The 24,098-nt window shown below is 44.9% G+C and overlaps 1 protein-coding gene across 1 annotated transcript in view; it reads left to right on the forward strand.

Annotated features, from left to right (window-relative positions):
- Positions 1-24,098, forward strand: part of LOC117497929 (GDNF family receptor alpha-2-like) — a 54,538-nt gene that overhangs the window by 657 nt on the left and 29,783 nt on the right. Inside the window, 3 exon segments of the mRNA XM_034149960.1 lie at positions 3,825-3,952; positions 3,954-4,119; positions 22,379-22,456. Of these exon segments, the coding sequence (XP_034005851.1) occupies positions 3,825-3,952; positions 3,954-4,119; positions 22,379-22,456 (372 nt within the window).

Raw genomic sequence — 24,098 nt, forward strand, 5'->3', positions numbered from 1 at the left:
TTATTATTATTATTATTATTAAGATGCATGGAGCTGTATTACAGTACAATACTAATATATGAGATTTCTTCTTATATTCATAATAATTATTATAAATGTATTTCTTTACAAAACCTGGAACAGACTTTCATTTCTTATATTCTTTTACAGGTGAGGATATTTTTGCAATTAAGAAATAAACCCATCACTGCCCTCTAGTGGACAGAAAACAAATAATGACATTAATACAAATACATACATCTTCTGTATTTCAATGTATTTTCATTGACCAGGCTTGTATATATGTATATGTGTACATGTACATGTACATGCAAAGTATTTTATTCCATCACCATGGGTTTTATTTGTAGTAACTTCATCTACAATGTGAACACAGTACATATAATAAAGTACATTATTTGTGCGTATGAGGTACGTAAACGCTCAGTACAAGTACCTCAAACTTAAGACAACTACAGTACTTGAGTGAAAGTACTCTAGACTCCTGTAAAGTGGTTTTTTCTTTTGTTATTTTGTCCTGAAAAAAGTGAATAAATAATAGTGTCTGTTGAGGCGGTGGTGCTGTCCGTGGTCCTGAAACCAGAGGCGAGCCTAACTAAGAGGTTTACTTCACTCTGAGACTTCAGATCATAAATAGAAACTCATCAAATGTATAACAGGGAGATTCAAATCCTCTATTTGTTCAGTATTAAATAGAAATATAAAATAAATACTCATTTGCCTCCGGTCAGCGTCGATTCAGATAAAGAACAACTGAGAGGAACTTCCAACTATTCTAAAAGTCTCACTCTGATCTATTAGTCATTTCATCTATTAGTTGTCCCTTTCACCTGTGTGTCCCACCCCCCACCCCCCTGCCCCTTTAATTGGTTCAACCCATGACATCATCGATGATGTCACACAAAGCAGGAAGTGTTTGGTTTTCCCCTCCCATAGAGACAGAGCAGAGTCTGGTGAGTAAGGCTGCGTCTCAGGTCGACTATTTTCATTTCCTCGGTCCTCGGTCCTCGGTCTCACCGGAAGTTGATTTGTCTGCGCCATCTTGAGTAGCGTCCCATGGCGCTTATTTCTGCCGGAGGAGCGAGGAGCGATAATGGAGGAGCGATAATGGAGGAGCGATAACCGAAGAACCACCAGACCATCCTCCGGTGAAATCCTCAGACACTCGCCCCGCCCCCTTACTGTGTATCGCTCACTGATTGGACGATGCAGCGCATGCACTGATCTGATGCTTCTTGACATGAGAGCAGTTTCCCAGCGGAGTGAAGAAAACACATGAAACTCACGGGACTCACTCCTCAGTTCATACCGTGTTCTGTTTCAATGAATGCATCATTCAGTTACAAATATGTGATATATCTGAACAACTAAGTGGTCAAAGATCATTTTATTCATTTATTGGAAACATTTTCATGATCGCTTTTTTCGTTTTACATTTTAAGAATGGCGTTTATCTTTTTTGAGAATGAGTTCTTATTTTAATGTATTTGGGTCTACAACAGATGATACACATGTTTATGTCAGTAAATGTGTACTAACAGAGGCGGGGGTGTTTGTGAAAATAACGGGGACAGAGCTGCTGTCAGACGATCAGCTGTGCAGCGTCATCACAAACGGACGTCGCTTCACGTGACGCTACGGAGGAAAGGACGTCCCATTGCTCTTAAAACTCATTTCCCTGCTTCTCGTGGTTTCCTTGCGTCTCTCCATGCTTCCTGGCGGGAGGGACTAGTCGCAGGGAAACGACGCAAGTGAGGGACGCAAGGAATCCATTTAATCGACCTGAGATGCAGCCAAGAACACAGGAAACAAAAATGAGCCTAAAACATTTCCGTTTTTTTTACTTTGGAAGAGCTGCTTGTACTTCATGTTCTTATTATACGTGATTTTGTGGCTTTTTGTAGTCGTTTTGAGTCAAATTTAGCTAGTTTTATGTTGCTTTTAGGTCCATTTGCGTCCCTTTGAAAGAAATGTTGAATCTCTTGGAAGTCGTTTTACGCCTTTCTTTTGTTAATTTTGGGTCCTTATTTGGGCCTTTGCATCTCTTGGTGGTGGTAAGGGTCTCTTTTGCTGTTCACTCAGAGATGTGGTCCTTTTAGATCTGATTTCAGTCCTTTTACGTCACATTACCATCTCCTATTGGTCATCACCATCTCCTATTGGTCATTACCATCTCCTATTGGTCATCACCATCTCCTATTGGTCATCACCATCTCCTATTGGTCATTAACATCTCCTATTGGTCATTAACATCTCCTATTGGTCATTAACATCTCCTATTGGTCATCACCATCTCCTATTGGTCATTAACATCTCCTATTGGTCATTAACATCTCCTATTGGTCATTAACATCTCCTATTGGTCATTAACATCTCCTATTGGTCATTACCATCTCCTATTGGTCATTAACATCTCCTATTGGTCATTAACATCTCCTATTGGTCATTAACATCTCCTATTGGTCATTAACATCTCCTATTGGTCATCACCATCTCCTATTGGTCATTAACATCTCCTATTGGTCATTAACATCTCCTATTGGTCATTAACATCTCCTATTGGTCATTAACATCTCCTATTGGTCATCACCATCTCCTATTGGTCATTAACATCTCCTATTGGTCATCACCATCTCCTATTGGTCATTACCATCTCCTATTGGTCATTAACATCTCCTATTGGTCATTAACATCTCCTATTGGTCATCACCATCTCCTATTGGTCATTACCATCTCCTATTGGTCATCACCATCTCCTATTGGTCATTAACATCTCCTATTGGTCATCACCATCTCCTATTGGTCATTACCATCTCCTATTGGTCATTTTCTTCTGTTATTGGTCATTTTATGTCTTTTTGGCCATTAATGTCTCTTTTGGGCCATTTCACACATCTTTTGTCATTTTATGTCTCTTTGGTTTTTTAACGTTGTTTTTCGACGTGTTCCCCCTCTTTTTGTTTATTTCACATCTCTATTTGGCTGTGATGTCACATTTCTGGTCATATTATGTCTACTTTTGGTCATTTCTCTGTCGCTTTGCAATGTTTTTCTTCTTCTTGTAGTTCATTTGTGTTCCATGGTTACTCTATACATGTCTCAAAGTGGGATTTTGGCCGAAGAAAGTCACAATAGACCCAAGTATGGTAACACACACTGAAATCAGCCAGACGTTTCCTCTTGGCTGATAAAGCATTGATTAGACTTCGGTTTAAAAAAAGCAGTTTGTATATTTTGTCCTCTGAGTGACCGGATGTGTGACTTGGTTTGTCTGAGAGTTAAAGCCGTGGTGTTTCTCTGGTGGAGATAAAGAGGGTTAGGGGTCCCAGAGAGGTTTCTCTCTAGCAGACGTCCTACATGTACATATCCTGTATTTATAGTTAATGTAGTCGCATCTATTACAGTGCTCTCAACCTTACGTTGGTTCTTTATCTCTACAGATATTTTATTTATTTTGTTTTTTTGTCTCTTTCTATATATATTTTCTTGTATTTGTTATAATGTATATCTTATTTTTATATCTTATATTATATATATGTTTTTGTATTTCATATATCTTTAATTATAATATATATTTTTATAATTTTTATGTACATTTGACAATTCTACCCTCTTGTGTTGTTGTAGGTGTGTGTGTGTGTGTGTGTGTGTGTGTGTGTGTGTGTGTGTGTGTGTGTGTGTGTGTGTGTGTGTGTGTGTGTGTGTGTGTGTGTGTGTGTGTGTGTGTGTGTGTGTATCTCTGTGTTGTTGCAGGTGTGTGTGTGTGTGTATCTCTGTGTTGTTGCAGGTGTGTGTGTGTTTACTGTATCTCTGTGTTGTTGCAGGTGTGTGTGTGTGTGACCCCGCCCCCCCCGGCTGGGCGGAGCCTCTGGACTGTGTGCGGGCCTCGGAGCTGTGCAACCAGAAGCCCCAGTGCAGCTCTCAGTTCCGCATCATGCGCCAGTGCCTGTCGGGGGGGGGGCCGCGAGCGCAGTACCATGCTGGCGTCCAGAGAGTGCCGCGGGGCGCTGGAGGTCCTGAGGGACTCCACGCTGTACGACTGTCGCTGCAAGAGGGGCATGAAGAAGGAGCTGCAGTGCCTTCAGAACTACTGGAGCATCCACATGGGGCTCACGGAGGGTAAGCTGACGTGCTACATACATTTGATTTCATTTAATATTGAATATATTTTACTACATACTGTCCCTGAGTCTGGTGGTTTTAGTCCGGATGCTGCGGTACCGCCTGCCAGACGGCAGCAGACAGAACAGTTTGTGGCTGGGGTGATGGGGGTCTTTGATAATCCTGAGGGCCTTCTTCCTGAGCCGCTGGGAGTAAAGGTCCTCCATGGATGGCAGCTCCGTCCTGGTGATGTGCTGTGCAGTTTTCACCACCCTCTGTAAAGCCTTACGATTGAGGGCGGTGCAGCTGCCGTACCAGGCCGTCATGCTGCCAGTGAGGATACTCTCTATGGTGCACCTGTAGAAGGTCAGGATGCTCTCTATGGTGCACCTGTAGAAGGTCAGGATGCTCTCTATGGTGCACCTGTAGAAGGTCAGGATGCTCTCTATCGTGCACCTGTAGAAGGTCAGGATCCTCTCTATGGTGCACCTGTAGAAGGTCAGGATGCTCTCTATGGTGCACCTGTAGAAGGTCAGGATCCTCTCTATGGTGCACCTGTAGAAGGTCAGGATGCTCTCTATGGTGCACCTGTAGAAGGTCAGGATACTCTCTATGGTGCACCTGTAGAAGGTCAGGATCCTCTCTGGTGCACCTGTAGAAGGTCAGGATGCTCTCTATGGTGCACCTGTAGAAGGTCAGGATGCTCTCTATGGTGCACCTGTAGAAGAGAAGGTCAGGATCCTCTCTATGGTGCACCTGTAGAAGGTCAGGATGCTCTCTATGGTGCACCTGTAGAAGGTCAGGATGCTCTCTATGGTGCACCTGTAGAAGGTCAGGATGCTCTCTATGGTGCACCTGCAGAAGGTCAGGATCCTCTCTATGGTGCACCTGTAGAAGGTCAGGATCCTCTCTATGGTGCACCTGTAGAAGGTCAGGATGCTCTCTATGGTGCACCTGTAGAAGGTCAGGATGCTCTCTATGGTGCACCTGTAGAAGGTCAGGATGCTCTCTACGGAGCACCTTTGCTGACGTTGAGATGGAGGTTGTTATCCTGGCACCGAGATGTCAGGTTTTCTACCTCCTCTCTGTAATAGTGGCCGTTTCTCAATCGCGAGGATATTGGCTTCCAAGCCAATATTTCAAGGATGCTACGTCATCGAGTGCCGCCGAAGGACTGTTCTACAAGTTTTTTTTTAACTGAGTCCGAGTTAAATCTGACAGAAAGACTCGTGTTTCTGTTCATATTAAAAATGATCTGTGGGAATCTGAACAGAACAAACTGAAGCAGTCCTGCAGAGCTGCTGTGCTTTCAGTCACCTGGCTTACACACACACACACACACACACACACACACACACACACACACACACACACACACACACACACACTGGCCTAGTTTGGTCTCAGCAGTGGCAGAGCTCATTAAGAGGCTCTCTCTTTGTTCTCCGTTCCACTGAGGAAGTCTCTGTAGAGCCAGAACACACACACACACACACACACACACACACACACACACACACACACACACACACACACACACTCTTGGCGGCCGCACACAGGACACACAGACGGAGTGTGTGAGAGAAACAGAAACATTGTCTCAGACGTCTGTAACTCTCAGATCAGCAACTTTAAGATTTCAAGGACATTTGGCACGGTGTGTGTGTGTGTGTGTGTGTGTGTGTGTGTGTGTGTGTGTGTGTGTGTGTGTGTGTGTGTGTGTGTGTGTGTGTGTGTTTGTTTGTGTGTGTGTGTGTCTCAGCACTGTGGTGTTTGGCCTCCCTGTGGTGGTGGTTGTGTGTGTTTGTATCTGGAAGTTTGTTTCTCAGAGTTTTTTGTGAGTGTGTGTGTGTTTGTGTACATGTGTACGGTATGTGTGTGTGTTTGTATGTGTGCGTATATGTGTGTGTGTGTGTGTGTGCGTGTGTGTGTGTGTGTGTTTGTGTGTGTGCGTATATGTGTGTGTGTTTGTGTGTGTGCGTATATGTGTGTGTGTGTGTTTGTGTGTGTGTGTGTGTTTGTGTGTGTGCGTATATGTGTGTGTGTTTGTGTGTGTGTTTGTGTGTGTATGTATATATGTGTGTATATGTGTGTGTGTGTTTGTGTGTGTGTGTGTGTGTGTGTGTGTATGTGTGTGTGTGTGTGTGTGTGTGTTGTGTGTGTGTGTGTGTGTGTGTGTGTGTGTATGTGTGTGTGTGTGTGTTTGGCTCATTAGCTCCTGTCTGATCTCTATCATCAGAGGACATTACGTTTTTATAAGTGATTACAAAATATAAAACACATTTAATGCATTATATTTTATTTTTATAAAAACGTCTTCTTTTTACGAGGTGTTGCATACAGTGCAAATCATTAAAGTCTTTCATCCATTAATCTAAAATAAGGCTTAAAATGAATCTTCTAAAAGTCTTTATAAAGATAAGACATGAGAGGTAGGAATTTATGGAATGGAAAATATTTTTGCCAAATACATCAGGAAAGAATTGTGTATAAAATGTGTGTTAAATATCAAGCTGCTTTCAGAGACAGTTCCTTTTGTTTGAGAGTGTATTTCAGCACACACACTTTGTGCGTCACTTTCATTCAGTAACACTGGGATGGTACTCAGTGTCACACACACACACACACACACATACACACACACACACACACACACACACACACACACACACACACACACACACACACACACACACACACACACACACACACACACACACACACACACACAGCGACCCTGAAATACCTCTCAACACTTCAACTGTGGGCGGACGAGAGGAAAGCACTAAAGAGACGTTTAAGATAAATGTTTCTTTGCTCTGAGTCATCGCTCTGCGGAGGTGTTCAGATACCTTCTTCTGTGGAGAGAGGGAGCAGACAGAGAGAAGTGCAGGAGGAAGTAGATCATCAGATAATAAATGAGAAGCAGCTTCAGAAAGGATGCAGATAAAAAACCCAAATGTTCCTCATGAAGAAACATCTCCAGCAACACATGCAGCTTTTAGAGAACATTCAGCGACTTGAGGAGACATGCGCAGCTGGAGACCAGGGGACACTAAAGAGTGACGCACACAGCTGGAGACCAGGGGACACTAAAGAGTGAGGCACACAGCTGGAGACCAGGGGACACTAAAGAGTGAGGCACACAGCTGGAGACCAGGGGACACTAAAGAGTGAGGCACACAGCTGGGAGACCAGGGGACACTACAGAGTGATGCACACAGCTGGAGACCAGGGGACACTAAAGAGTGAGGCACACAGCTGGGAGACCAGGGGACACTAAAGAGTGACGCACACAGCTGGGAGACCAGGGGACACTAAAGAGTGACGCACACAGCTGGGAGACCAGGGGACACTAAAGAGTGACGCACAGAGCTGGGAGACCAGGGGACACTAAAGAGTGACGCACACAGCTGGAGACCAGGGGACACTAAAGAGTGACGCACACAGCTGGAGACCAGGGGACACTAAAGAGTGAGGCACACAGCTGGAGACCAGGGGACACTAAAGAGTGAGGCACACAGCTGGGAGACCAGGGGACACTACAGAGTGATGCACACAGCTGGGAGACCAGGGGACACTACAGAGTGACGCACACAGCTGGAGACCAGGGGACACTAAAGAGTGAGGCACACAGCTGGGAGACCAGGGGACACTAAGGAGTGACGCACACAGCTGGGAGACCAGGGGACACTAAAGAGTGACGCACAGAGCTGGGAGACCAGGGGACACTAAGGAGTGACGCACACAGCTGGGAGACCAGGGGACACTAAGGAGTGACGCACACAGCTGGGAGACCAGGGGACACTAAAGAGTGACGCACACAGCTGGGAGACCAGGGGACACTAAGAGTGACGCACACAGCTGGGAGACCAGGGGACACTAAGGAGTGACGCACACAGCTGGGAGACCAGGGGACACTAAAGAGTGACGCACAGAGCTGGGAGACCAGGGGACACTAAAGAGTGACGCACAGAGCTGGGAGACCAGGGGACACTAAAGAGTGACGCACAGAGCTGGGAGACCAGGGGACACTAAAGAGTGACGCACACAGCTGGGAGACCAGGGGACACTAAAGAGTGACGCACACAGCTGGGAGACCAGGGGACACTAAAGAGTGACGCACACAGCTGGAGACCAGGGGACACTAAAGAGTGACGCACACAGCTGGAGACCAGGGGACACTAAAGAGTGACGCACACAGCTGGGAGATCAGGGGACACTAAAGAGTGACGCACACAGCTGGGAGACCAGGGGACACTATAGAGTGACGCACACAGCTGGGAGACCAGGGGACACTAAAGAGTGACGCACACAGCTGGGAGACCAGGGGACACTAAAGAGTGACGCACACAGCTGGGAGACCAGGGGACACTAAAGAGTGACGCACACAGCTTGGAGACCAGGGGACACTATAGAGTGACGCACACAACTGGGAGACCAGGGGACACTAAAGAGTGACGCACACAGCTGGGAGACCAGGGGACACTAATGAGTGACGCACACAGCTGTGAGACCAGGGGACACTAAAGAGTGACGCACACAGCTGGGAGACCAGGGGACACTAATGAGTGACGCACACTGCTGCAAACATTTGTTTGTGCGGCGACAAACTGTTTGAATGTTGTTTTATCTGAAGTGTGGCTGTGCAGGATTGTCAGTAATCTGCAGCATTAGTCATGGATCAGCTGAGCCGACAACCTGGACTCAGAAATGTCTCTGTTGCAAAAAATGAAATTGAAACGCTTGGTAGCCACACAGAGAAGCTTTTCTATTATTTCATACATTAGGCTATAAAGGAACTACAGCACGGTCATGTGACGACCCCTGCTTTAAGGTCTCCTGTGGCCCTTTAATGTTCCTCCTCTGCTTGTGCCGCACTGATTGAGGACACCTGCCGCACTGATTGAGGACACCTGCCGCACTGATTGAGGACACCTGACGCACTGATTGAGGACACCTGACGCACTGATTGAGGACACCTGACGCACTGATTGAGGACACCTGCCGCACCTGCCGCACTGATTGAGGACACCTGCCGCACTGATTGAGGACACCTGCCGCACTGATTGAGGACACCTGACGCACTGATTGAGGACACCTGCCGCACTGATTGAGGACACCTGACGCACTGATTGAGGACACCTGACGCACTGATTGAGGACACCTGATGCACTGATTGAGGACACCTGACGGCTGGCACCGGAGGATTAAGAGGCCTGAGCCAGAGTCTCGATCTCTCTCCCCGCAGAGGACCGGACCTCGGAGAGCAGCCACGTCGCCTATTCTTTTTTGCCTTGCCTTTTTGTTTGTCTCCACATTGAGTTTTGTTAAATAAATACCTTTTTTCTATATATTCTTGTCCTTCCCACGCTTTTTGTTATGGCCAAGAGCCAGGCCATGACAGTCACATGACTTCACGTCACCACCGCTAAGCTAAAGGAGGCTAATGTTGGGCTATAAAGGAACTACAGCACGTCACATGACTTCACGTCACCACCGCTAAGCTAAAGGTGGCTAATGTTGGGGTATAAAGGAACTACAGCACGTCACATGACTTCACGTCACCACCGCTAAGCTAAAGGTGGCTAATGTTGGGCTATAAAGGAACTACAGCACGGTCACATGACTTCACGTCACCACCGCTAAGCTAAGGTGGCTAATGTTGGGTATAAAGGAAACTACAGCACGTCACATGACTTCACGTCACCACCGCGAAGCTAAGGTGGCTAATGTTGGCTATAAAGGAACTACAGCACGGTCACATGACTTCACGCCACCACCGCTAAGCTAAAGGTGGCTAATGTTGGGCTATAAAGGAACTACAGCACGGTCACATGACTTCACGTCACCACCGCTAAGCTAAAGGTGGCTAATGTTGGGCTATAAAGGAACTACATCACGGTCACATGACTTCACGTCACCACCGCTAAGCTAAAGGTGGCTAATGTTGGGCTATAAAGGAACTACAGCACGGTCACATGACTTCACGCCACCACCGCTAAGCTAAAGGTGGCTAATTGTTGGGCTATAAAGGAACTACAGCACGGTCACATGAACTTCACGCCACCACCGCTAAGCTAAAGGTGGCTAATGTTGGGGTATAAAGGAACTACAGCACGGTCACCTGACTTCACGGTCACCACCGCTAAGCTAAAGGTGGCTAATGTTGGGCTATAAAGGAACTACAGCACGTCACATGACTTCACGTCACCACCGCTAAGCTAAAGGTGGCTAATGTTGGGGTATAAAGGAACTACAGCACGGTCACATGACTTCACGTCACCACCGCTAAGCTAAAGGTGGCTAATGTTGGGCTATAAAGGAACTACAGCACGGTCACATGACTTCACGTCACCACCGCTAAGCTAAAGGTGGCTAATGTTGGGCGTGATGACGTTTAGCCGTCTCCTTTAGTTACTTGTAAACAACCTCCGTCTTTAAATTCACCAGTGGGGTATTTACTGACACATTTTATCTTGTATAAAGAAACGTCTCTTGACATTGATGTATTTTATATTTGCTTGCAGACCTTTGACTAATGGACTTTATCTTCTAAATGTTTCCTCTGGGAAATATCTGACCTGTCTGCAGCTCGTTAGTGTTTACATCAAGTTGCAATTATGAAGTCATTAAGACAATAACGAGTAAACAGACGGTTATTATGTTAATGTGATGGACTTATTCATCAGAGAGGAAAACATCATGTTCAAAAAGCTCTTTGTTGTTCTCATACTGCCTGTCCTCTTTTCACCCTCTGTCTGAAACCAGAGCCCAGTCTGCTCTGGTTGGTTAGCTGGGCGGCTCTGTTGTGATTGGTCAACAGCTTAGAGATGTCCCGCCCCTTAGCCTATCACGTACAATGTGTTTGAGCGCTAGTCATGATAAACAGCAAGTGTTACATAGTGATGTCACTACTAATACACAGGTATTTTAGCCTTTGCAGACCATTGACATCACATGTGTCAGGCCCCGGCTCCACGAGGACGAAAACTGGTTGAATCCGCATATTTCTCATGCGTATAGCCCTCTAAGCTCCACGACGCCGTAAGGGAAACGTAGAAACAGACCCTGCAAACGACAACGGGTCCAAAGGTGGATAGATCTGGGAACAGAGCGCTCTGGGGGGTCCAACGGGGCCGTGGAGTCGCCTATACGGTCATTCGTTTTTATAGCCCCGCCTCTCCCCGCCTCTCCCCCGCAGGGTTGCTATCGTGTTCCAGTCGCTACTGACCATGCTACAGTTCTTTGTGCAACATCTACAGGAGCTCCTCCTTGAATTCACATTATTTATCTTTATCTCGATATGGACATAAACGCGAGTGAAGTCTAATCTGACAGGACGGAGACACGCAGCTCCTGCCTGCTGTGATGCAGCGGGAGCAAAACACACAGTTCAAGTCAGATCATCACCCTTAGCTATTTTAATTACCTCTCAAACTACCTAAACTAGTTATAAATATGTTCATTTTTACTGTCGGGTCACTCATTACAGGATCAGCTGCTGCATGAGACAGACACTGACGCTGTGAGAAGAGAGGAAAAAGAGACAGGCTCTGTGTATTTGATGATTATATATCATTATATAGAGTCGTTATTCATTTGTTTTAAAGCTCAATAAATAACAATGAAGACCTTTGACCGGCACTTTTATAATTTTGTCCGGAAGATTTAAACTTTAACACACGCTGACCGGCGAAAAACTCTGCCCGGTTCTGTCGGCCCCCACCGCGGAGAATACACAGAAGTGCAGCCATGACAACCATTCTTCTTCGCTGATTTTGTGGAGGAAGTTGCTGCTTTTGTGGAGGAAGTTACAGCGCCACGTACAGGTTCGGCATATGTACTGTAGCTTTTCCAGCGTTTGGATGTAAACGGAGCCGTCTCGTGGAGCTTGACACAATCCGGTGTATATTGCGTGGGGACGGAAGGTTTTTTTGCGGTTGCATTTGCGTTTCTCCGATGCGTTTTGCCGTATTTGTCCTCGTGGAGCCGGGGCCTCAAACTCAAGGCCCGGGGGCCAAATCAGGCCCGTGGTGGATTTAATTTCGGCCCGCAGGATAATTCTTAATTACTATTAGATCTGGCCCACCGGTATATTGCACGCACACCTTCACTCCATCCTGAGGGTCTCCTCAGCTCAGAGCCTGAGCCCAAACATTGATGAACTTGCACCCACGATGAGATGCCAAGTATCTGAGCTAGCATCACAGAGCAGCACACTGAGTTTACATGGATGTTTCCTTCTGCACTTTCTCTCTCACGACATCAGGGCATGTTTGGTTTTCTCTTTGAGGGAAATAGTTTTGTTGAAGCTGTTGTTGGCCTGTGGAGAAATGTAATCATAAGAAATGACTCTGGAAAAGCTGCAGAGAGAGCCATAAGAAATGAATGCAACTGATTATTTAATGTTTAATGTTGTTTTTATAGGCAATCATTGAAGCTTTGTTAGTTCCAGGTTTAATATGTGCAATAAGTTCATTTCAATACGTTCTGCAATAAACATTGAACCAGTCCGGCCCTCGACTAGTACCCATTTCTTTATTTTGGCCCACTGTGTATTTGAGTTTGACCCCCCTGCTCTACATGCACTAACACATAACACACTACAGGAGAGGGAACACCACAGAAGGAAAACAGGGCCTCTTTAAATCACTGGCTGTATTTTAATGTATTTTTAGATACGTTATAATCTGGTCATGTGGGGATTTACAGAAAAGGCCAAAGACAGACGAGTTGATGGTGTTGAATAAAACATAGAAATCTTCTCCTGAGATAAAGGCTTTTTACATTTCCTGAATTTAAATCCAAGCAGACGATAAGAATAAAGAATATTTATCCTCTGACGCCTCCGACAATAACCATATTCAGGATTATAATGCAGCAGGAACAGATTTAAAGTGCAGCTTCTCCTCTGGGACTTAAAGAAGATCGGCTCATTTAAGGATTAATTAGGATTTGACTAAAACTAAAACTACTTTTGTTACATTTTGGTTTAGAGGAAAATTACCTTCCAGAAAATCCACCTCTCTACCAATGTGTTGCTGTAACATGTGCAAGACCAGGGGACACTAAAGAGTGACGCACACAGCTGGGAGACCAGGGGACACTAAAGAGTGACGCACACAGCTGGAGACCAGGGGACACTAAAGAGTGACGCACACAGCTGGGAGACCAGGGGACACTAAAGAGTGACGCACACAGCTGAGAGACCAGGGGACACTAAAGAGTGATGCACACAGCTGAGAGACCAGGGGACACTAAAGAGTGACGCACACAGCTGGAGACTAGGGGACACTAAAGAGTGACGCACACAGCTGGGAGACCAGGGGACACTAAAGAGTGACGCACACAGCTGGGAGACCAGGGGACACTAAAGAGTGACGCACACAGCTGAGAGACCAGGGGACACTAAAGAGTGACGCACACAGCTGGAGACCAGTGGACACTAAAGAGTGACGCACACAGCTGGGAGACCAGGGGACACTAAAGAGTGACGCACACAGCTGGAGACCAGGGGACACCAAAGAGTGACGCACACAGCTGAGAGACCAGGGGACACTAAAGAGTGACGCACATTAGTGATGTGTCGGTCGCGAACGAGCCGATTCTTTTGAACGGCTCTTTGGTACGAACGAGGGGAACCGAGTCGTACTTGGTGAGAGCCGTTCTTCTTATCGTTCAATCAAAGTTGGTCCGCACTCACTGCCTGCCAAAATTCACTCGCCTTTTAAAAAGCTTGATTTTGTTCCCCAAACGTATTCTGTGAAGACCCGCCCCTACTCTGATTTGTAGGTTTCAGCACGAGGAGTTAGGTGGGGTGGGTCTTAACGGAATACGCGAGAGAGAGAAGTCATAACAAGTGGTACAGGACAGGTAGACGACGTGTTTTTCGGATGTAAAATGAGCCAAACGCGAAAACGCAGCAGCATTTGGATGCACTTCAACCAAAACCCAGGCAGTGATAAAGCGCACCATTTGTAAAGGCAACATATCCTTTAAAGCAGGGTCAACAAATAATCTCCATCGCCACTTAAAAACACACTACTAATATTAAGAGTTGCATGAATTTCATTCAAGGCAAGGCAACTTTATTTACTTATCACATACAGAGGGTAAATTCAAAGTACATTCACTGACATGAATGACATGGATATGGCGCCACCTTGTGTCATGTTTACAATGCAGATTATTGACATTAGGTCTGGCAATGCAGTCAATCATTATCCTGGTGATTATTTCGCAGATAAACCTAGTAACCCCGCCCCCTTTTTAAAAAAACGGCTCTTTTGAACGGCTCTTTTGAACGGCTCTTTGAAAGGAACGGAGCCATAAGATCCGGCTCCCTTCAAAGAGCCATAATTCCCATCACTAACGCACATAGCTGGGAGACCAGGGGACACTAAAGAGTGACGCACATAGCTGGGAGACCAGGGGACACTAAAGAGTGACGCACATAGCTGGGAGACCAGGGGACACTAAAGAGTGACGCACACAGGGTGTAAAGAGTAATCTTAAAAGTTTAATAGTTATCTTGTAATAATAAATGGATGATTTAATTGGAAAGCAATGTATTATATTTCATTACCTCTGTAATAAAAAAGTCTACAGAAATTGAAATATAAAAATAATTTAACAAATTAATAAAAATAAAATAAAGATATAAGAAATAAAATAAGGTGGAAGAAGTAATGATAAAAATGCATTTAAACCAATTCCATTTAAGCTCAAATGTATCTATTTCCTCAATTTTTTATGAATAAACCTCAAAAATAAGAAAAAACGACAGAAAATATTTTTCATTTTTTGAATAGTTTTCTCGCCTCCTTTAAGAGAAACACCTCCCACCTGATTTACAGGTAGCTCCTCTGATGCTAAATCCTTACGCTAACACATCGCTCAGTATTGACTGCAGCTAATTAGCATGCATGCTAATGTGTCGGTACGCTGATCACAGGCTTCATCACACGCCTCACTTTGCAGTCGGATGAACGGCTGATTTAGCAGCCTGACTAATGACGGATGTGTTTAGCACGCGCGCTAATGAGCGTTGCGTTTAGCATTCGAGCTAATTAGTGTTTACTCCACAGAGAGAAGCTGTTTACTCGTTTACACTCGTCTTATTTACTCCCATTATCCTATTTAAGTGTATTTATTCCTCTTTTATTACTGTGAAATGTACACAGAAATATAAGGGAATACATACAAAAAAGGAAAATTTGGAAATCAATGTAATAATCAAAATAGGAGAAGTACTAATACATGAATGAATAAACAATCTGGAAATGTAAAAGACAAATGAATAAATTGATACAGTTCGTGTACTCTTAATAAAGTACTTCACAGTGTGTATTAGTACCTTTACTGCAGTACAGGATGTAAGTACTTCTCTGAGTGTATTGCAGTATTTCAGAGCCGTTTGTGAAGAGGATTATTTTTCACTTATTGAATCTGAGAACACTTTCAGAAAGAAACGCCTGCAGCAGAAAATACAAGCACGGTAATAATTGTGTGTATGTGTGTGTGTGTGTGTGTGTGTGTGTGTGTGTGTGTGTGTGTGTGTGTGTGTGTGTGTGTGTGTGTGTGTGTGTGTGTGTGTGAGCAGTGTGTGTATCCATGCCTGCAGGAGGAATCACTTGTACAGCTTCATACATAAACATCTGCCCTGTTTATCATCACCTCCACCCCCACAATGTAATGCCGACACACACACACACACACACACACACACACAGACACACAGACACACACACACACACACACACACACACACACACACAGACACACACACACACACACACACACACACTCGATCTCTGGGTGTGTGAAGGTGGGTTATAATTGGAGACATGTCTGTGGTAATTAACCTTCAGGTGGAACAGTGCTATCATTAGCCGTGTGGCTGAGCAGAAATTGAAATGAGGAATTAAAAAGATGTTCTTCTGCGTGACGAAGATCACCGGTCAGTGAACGCCTTTAAATGTGAGCCTATTCTTTATTTAAATATGAATATACAGCAATACCCCTGATCATGTGCAAAGAGGCTTTCAAATAGAAGCTTAAAGGTTCCTGAGAAACATTTTTCACAGAAGTTACAGGTTTAGAGTTAACAAGTAAACACCAGCCTGACTGTTGTATTGGCAAAATAAATACAAATATAAAAATCCCACAGATGTTCTGAATACACTTCAATCAGGAAAGACGGTTCTGATGTAAGAATACACATTTATTGCCAGGAATACACAAATGAATGTGATGGAGTTTTGGCGATTAGGCCCCATTCGGGAGGGGAGAACCGATCCGATGAAACCCCCCGGGGTCTAGACCCTGGTGGTGGTGAATGGATAGTTGGGGTCGGTCTGAAGGGGAGTGGCTTAGCTTGACCCTGGTGGTGGTGAATGGATAGTTGGGGTCGGTCTGAAGGGGAGTGGCTTAGCTTGACCCTGGTGGTGGTGAATGGATAGTTGGGGTCAGTCTGAAGGGGAGTGGCTTAGCTTGACCCTGGTGGTGGTGAATGGATAGTTGGGTTCGGTCTGAAGGGGAGTGGCTTAGCTTGACCCTGGTGGTGGTGAATGGATAGTTGGGGTCGGTCTGAAGGGGAGTGGCTTAGCTTGACCCTGGTGGTGGTGAATGGATGGTTGGGTTCGGTCTGAAGGGGAGTGGCTTAGCTTGACCATGGTGGTGGTGAATGGCCTCATCACTCCACAGATTTACAAAGAACATTGAGTGATGATTAGATAACTATCCCCCGAGCCTACAGGTGGAAGCTGGGGTGGAAGCTGGGGTGGTGGGGGAGGCAGGCAAGCAGCAGCAACATGAAACACAGCAGCAGGAACATGAACATAGCAGCAGCAAGTGAACGCAGCAGTGGCAGCAGCAGCAATAGCGAGGCAGAGGCAGCTTAAATAGAGCGGCATGTTTAGGAGGATGTGTTTGGTTGGTTGAAAGAGGGACGAGGCGCGTCACTTGTTAATGTATGATTGGTGCTCGAGTTGACTGCCTGAACTAGCTCGCAGGCTTCGCCCCATTCAGAAAAAACGTCAAAAATGAAGAAATAATAGTTTTTTTGCTGAAATTGAAGATTCCTGATGAAAAGTCAAATTTCAGAGAAAAAGGTTGAAATCATGAAAAAAAAGTCATAATTCTGAGAAATTCAAAATTCGGAGGAACATTTTTTTTCTCTAAATCTTTTTTAATCTGAAAATTGAAGAATTATGATTTTTCTTTTTATTCAGGAAAAAGAGGTTCGCAGAAATCTGACTTTTTTCTCAGTCTTAATTTTTTTCTCAGAATTATGACTTTTTCTCAGATTTTTTAGATCAAGGTCAGAATTACGACTATAACTATATTAGCCTATTTTCTCAGAATTCTGTTTCAAATCTTTAAAATAAAATTCACATGTGGTCCTCTCGTGATTTGGGCACAGTCAGAGTTTGACGTCTATATCTTCTTCCTATATATACATAGTTTTAGTTGAGGAAAGGAAGCTACATATTCACTTTTCTCTCCAAATCTCTTCATAATCATCTCTCGTGCTCTGGCCAACTGCGAGCACATGGAGTTCCTCCAGAGTTACCGAAGCAAAAAGCAGCTCCTCCAAATGTGTCCGGTAATTAGAGGCCGAGAAATATCTCCGCTTCTCATCTACGGACATTACCCGCCTGCCAAAAACAGTCTGCAAACATATCCAGCATTTATTAGAGGGGCTGCTTTGAAAGGAGTGTGTTTTTGTGTATGTGTTTGTGTCTCATGAGGTATTATTTCCCAGTGTCAGAGAGGATTAGCAGCAGGGACTCGATGATCTGCTAAATGTCAGACAGATGCTAACGGTGGCTGCAGAGACAAGGACTGCAGTAAATCCGCAGTTAGCCGCCATGCTAACGTGCACGGATTAAAAATGCCGATTGAAATGTCACACAGTGTGATTCAGCTGTGAGGTTTACCTGGAGGAGAAAGGGAGGATGCTGATAACACACTTCCTGTTGGCAAACAAGGGTGTTTTATTTTTGGTTGTTAGCCTGAAATAAGGTCTGTGAGAGGAGAGTAAAATCTGATGTCTAATGGATGCAGATTTGATGGAAATTCGATATTGATTAAGCCGGTCATCAGCTGTGGAGTGATGGTGTGATTAACCCTTATGTTGTGTGACCCGTTTCAAGTTAAAATTATATAATAACTACGCTCTAGTTTTTTGTATCGGAACAAGGCTTCATGATGTCCTCCACAACAGATATATAAACACTACAAAAACTGATTTTGACAATTTTAGTCTGAAGGTCTCTAAAAAAAAAAGTGTATAATTTGGTGTTGGGGTCTGGGGAGACCCAGCAGCTTGTTGTGGGTGACTCGGGTGTCAAATTTGTCCCAATCAAGATTCATCTTTGACTTTAGACACCCCTCCCCCACCTCCTTCATCCACTGCAACATACCCCTGGTCTCCCCTCCCTCTAGCCCCCCTCCCCCCACGGGAACTCCTTTCTCAAAGAATATGTACACTAACACCTGAACCTGAATACACATGCACGTGTGCAATATGTGGTGTAATGTGTTTTGGGGCCATAACATTAAATTACAACAGGATTATACGGTTATGAATGCATAATAAGTTCAAACAATATTGGATGATAGTCATTTTTTTTTGTCTTTTGGACTGAAATAAATCATGGGTCAAAATTGACCCGCGATCACCATGAAGGGTAACAGCTTTCGAACACAACACAAGGGCTAAGTGAGCATCTGAGAGCCAGGAGGACTCAAACAGCATGCTAATGAGTTAGCTTCAGAAGAGACATGTGTACCAAGTCATTCTTTACTTTATTTATTTGCTGTTCTGATAAAAGGTCTGTGGTTAACACGAGCTGAAGAGATTTTTATCAAATACGTAATAAATACCCCACGAGTGAATTTAAAAACGGAGGTTGCTAACAATTGTTTAAAGTGGACCTATCATGCTATATTATAATAATATAGTGTAGGACCATACCTATATAAGGCATATTTATACTTTTTTTTTTTCAAAATACCAAACAGATCATGCATTTTAGCCATGCCTCATTTCGCTCAATTTGACATTTTTTAGCTCTGTTTTAGCTCTGGGCTGATTCAGTGAGAACAGCACCACCTACAGGCCTGGCATATGTACTACAGCGTCTCCAGCGCTTTCGAACGGCAATGGCCGTGGCTGTCTCCTCCTGATTGGTGGAGTTGGCCCAATAGCCGTAGCGCCACCGTCCTGACGTCAGGACAGTGTTCAAATCTGGATCAGTTTTTATCAGATCCGTTGCAGCCCCTTTTTTTAGAGATTTGGGTATGGAGGAAAATAGAGAGGGTTGTGTTTTCTGACACTTGGTGAGTTCCCTGGAACACCGGGGACACATATTCATGTAGAAAAGACGTACACAAGTGCATTTTGCATGATAGGTCCCCTTTAAATGAGGCGTGCTGTAGTTCCTTTATAGCCCAACGTTAGCTTAGAGTGTTAGCAATCCGTTTGTTTTTACCTTTACATTTAATTATGTCACATAATTCTCTGGATATTGTGTTTGTATTGTTCTGATTTAATACGCTTTAATTAACATCTTCTGACACATTGATGAACCGGTGGAGTGTGTTTGTGTGTGTGTGTGTGTGTGTGTGTGTGTGTGTGTGTGTGTGTGTGTGTGTGTGTGTGTGTGTGTGTGTGTGTGTGGTGTGTGTGTGTGTGTGTGTGGTGTGTGTGTGTGTGTGTGTGTGTGTGCGTGGCCTAGCTTTACTATCCTTGTGGGGACCTAAATCTGTTTACACAGTCACGTGTGGGGACTCGCCTCCCTTATGGGGACATAATGGAGGACCCGTGAGGGGAATCATTAATTTTAGGGTGAAGACTTGGTTAGGGTTAGGGTAAGGGTAACGGTTAGGGTAAGGTTCAGGGTAAGGGTTACGGGTTAGGCATGTGTTGGTTATGGTTAAGGTTAGGATAAGTCTCCAGGAAATGCATGGAAGTCAATGTAATGTCCCCTGAAGTGATGTATGCATGGTATGTGTGTGTGTGTTTCCTTTGACATATTACGTGTTAATGTCCATGTCCGCCTGCAGCTGCTGTGATATGAGCTCAACACTGAACTTCTGTATAAAAGCTGCTTCATGATTAAAATGGTTGTGCATTTCAAGTTCAAAGTCTCTTATCCTCTAAAAAACATTGATAACATTCAGTATTACAAAGAATCGAAACCAATAACTTAAGAAGAGGCCTACATTGGATCTGGACATCCGTAATGAGTTATGAAGAGATGTTGTATTTCAGTGTTGGTCCCTGAAGGCAGCATCTCCGTAGTCCAATGGGATTTCTCCATGTGATTTTTGATTATTGTAGGGAATAATGTCTTAGTAACTGAATATATATCATGTTTATTTTCCCTCTGGGTGCCGTCAGTGGATCAGAAAGTCATTTGAAGTGACAATGTGTGGTGACAGCAGTAAAAAAATAAACAAGATAAAAGGTGTCACCTTCTGACAGTTCTGATCATCGGGAAGCTTTTAAGAGATTTCCTTCACAGAGGAATTTATCTTCTGCACGCTGTCAACATCCATCATGTTTTCACTTCCTTTCAGTTCCTGTTTGATGCCAGAAAACGTCTTCTCTGAGGCAGCGAATATCAACTGAGACACGGAAAGAGCTCCGAAACATCACTTATAGGAGACGTATTATGTTTTATTTCTACAAATTAGGAATTTCTGCAGAGATAATACCATTAAAGAGTAGTGTCTCTACTTTAAAGAGTCCTCTCCTGCTGATGTTCAGGTGTATATCAGTATGTAGTGTCTCTACTTTAAAGAGTCCTCTCCTGCTGATGTTCAGGTGTATATCAGTATGTAGTGTCTCTACTTTTAAAGAGTCCTCTCCTGCTGATGTTCAGGTGTATATCAGTATGTAGTGTCTCTACTTTTAAAGAGTCCCTCTCCTGCTGATGTTCAGGTGTATATCAGTATGTAGTGTCTCTACTTTAAAGAGTCCTCTCCTGCTGATGTTCAGGTGTATATCAGTATGTAGTGTCTCTACTTTAAAGAGTCCTCTCCTGCTGATGTTCAGGTGTATATCAGTATGTAGTGTCTCTACTTTAAAGAGTCCTCTCCTGCTGATGTTCAGGGTATATCAGTATGTAGTGTCTCTACTTTAAAGAGTCCTCTCCTGCTGATGTTCAGGTGTATATCAGTTATGTAGTGTTCTCTACTTTAAAGAGTCCTCTCCTGCTGATGTTCAGGTGTATATCAGTATGTAGTGTCTCTACTTTTAAAGAGTCCTCTCATGCTGATGTTCAGGTGTATATCAGTATATAGTGTCTCTACTTTTAAAGAGTCCTCTCCTGCTGATGTTCAGGTGTATATCAGTATCGTAGTGTCTCTACTTTAAAGAGTCCTCTCCTGCTGATGTTCAGGTGTATATCAGTATGTAGTGTCTCTACTTAAAGAGTCCTCTCCTGCTGATGTTCAGGTGTATATCAGTATGTAGTGTCTCTACTTTAAAGAGTCCTCTCCTGCTGATGTTCAGGTGTATATCAGTATGTAGTGTCTCTACTTTAAAGAGTCCTCTCCTGCTGATGTTCAGGTGTATATCAGTATGTAGTGTCTCTACTTTAAAGAGTCCTCTCATGCTGATGTTCAGGTGTATATCAGTATGTAGTGTCTCTACTTTAAAGAGTCCTCTCCTGCTGATGTTCAGGTGTATATCAGTATGTAGTGTCTCTACTTTAAAGAGTCCTCTCCTGCTGATGTTCAGGTGTATATCAGTATGTAGTGTCTCTACTTTAAAGAGTCCTCTCCTGCTGATGTTCAGGTGTATATCAGTACGTAGTGTCTCTACTTTAAAGAGTCCTCTCCTGCTGATGTTCAGGTGTATATCAGTATGTAGTGTCTCTACTTTAAAGAGTCCTCTCCTGCTGATGTTCAGGTGTATATCAGTATGTAGTGTCTCTACTTTAAAGAGTCCTCTCCTGCTGATGTTCAGGTCTATAAATGTAATATAATCTCCACTCTCACAACTAACCCTGGAACTGAAATAAAATCGATGCTGCTGCTGTAAGCTTTTTAACAATTTCACTTTGAAGGCAGTTTCCAGGAAGAGCCATATGGTCAAGTGTGTGTGTGTGTGTGTGTTGTGTGTGTGTGTGTGTGTGTGTGTGTGCGTGTGTGTGTGTGTGTGTGTGTGTGTGTGTGTGCGTGTGTGTGTGTGTGTGTGTGTGTGTGTGTTGTGTGTGTGTGTGTTTCTCCTCCAGCTGAACACTTTTCTCTTGTTTTTCAGGGGAAGAGTTTTACGAGACATCTCCCTACGAGCCGATCCATTTTTCAGAAGAATTCAGACATGCCTCCATCATCTCAGGTAACAAACGTGTGTGTGTGTGTGTGTGTGTGTGTGTGGTGTGTGTCTGTGTGTGTGTGTGTGTGTGTGTGTGTGTGTGTGTGTGTGTGTGTGTGTGTGTGTGTGTGTGTGTGTGTGTGTGTGTGTGTGTGTGTGTGTGTGTGTGTGTGTGTGTGTGTGTGTGTCTGTGTGTGTGTGTGTGTGTGTGTGTGTGTGTGTGTGTGTGTGTGTGTGTCTGTCTGTGTGTGTGTGTGTGTGTGTGTGTGTGTGGGGGGGGGGAACTGAAGCGGTCCTTTCACAAAAAGCCTGTTTTCAGATTTCTCATGTGCTGCCTCAACACGTTTCTCATTATTTGAAGGTCAGAGAGATAACCTTTTGTTTATTTACCATATTAGTGCAGAATCCGTTTTAAACACGATGGCTTTTCCACTGTTTTTTATACGGAGGCCGACAGGTACAAACACTCAGGAGAAACGTGCTGCAGCTTCAGAAAGGATGCAGATATAAAACCCCAAATGTTGCTCATGAAGAAACATCTTCAGCAACTGGGAGACCAGGGGACACTAAAGAGTGACGCACACAGCTGGGAGACCAGGGGACACTAAAGAGTGACGCACACAGCTGGGAGACCAGGGGACACTAAAGAGTGACGCACACAGCTGGGAGACCAGGGGACACTAAAGAGTGACGCACACAGCTGGGAGACCAGGGGACACTAAAGAGTGACGCACACAGCTGGGAGACCAGGGGACACTAAAGAGTGACGCACACAGCTGGAGACCAGGGGACACTAAAGAGTGACGCACACAGCTGGGAGACCAGGGGACACTAAAGTAGTGACGCACACAGCTGGGAGACCAGGGGACACTAAAGAGTGACGCACACAGCTGGGAGAACCGGGGACACTAAGAGTGACGCACACAGCTGGGACCAGGACCATGGGGACACTAAAGAGTGACGCACAGCTGGAGACCAGGGGACACTAAAGAGTGACGCACACAGCTGGGAGACCAGGGGACACTAAAGAGTGACGCACACAGCTGGGAGACCAGGGGACACTAAGAGTGACGCAACAGCTGGGAGACCAGGGGACACTAAAGAGTGACGCACACAGGGAGACCAGGGGACACTAAAGAGTGACGCACACAGCTGGGAGACCAGGGGACACTAAAGAGTGACGCACACAGCTGGGAGACCAGGGGACACTAAGAGTGACGCACACAGCTGGGAGACCAGGGGACACTAAAGAGTGACGCACACAGCTGGAGACCAGGGGACACTAAAGAGTGACGCAACAGCTGGGAGACCAGGGGACACTAAAGAGTGACGCACACAGCTGGGAGACCAGGGGACACTAAAGAGTGACGCACACAGCTGGGAGACCAGGGGACACTAAAGAGTGACGCACACAGCTGGAGACCAGGGGACACTAAAGAGTGACGCACACAGCTGGAGACCAGGGGACACTAAAGAGTGACGCACACAGCTGGGAGACCGGGGACACTAAAGAGTGACGCACACAGCGGGAGACCAGGGGACACTAAAGAGTGATGCACACAGCTGGAGACCAGGGGACACTAAAGAGTGACGCACACAGCTGGGAGACCAGGGGACACTAAAGAGTGACGCACACAGCTGGGAGACCAGGGGACACTAAAGAGTG

Source organism: Trematomus bernacchii, unplaced genomic scaffold, assembly GCF_902827165.1.
Source record: "Trematomus bernacchii unplaced genomic scaffold, fTreBer1.1, whole genome shotgun sequence".
Lineage (NCBI taxonomy): Eukaryota > Metazoa > Chordata > Actinopteri > Perciformes > Nototheniidae > Trematomus > Trematomus bernacchii.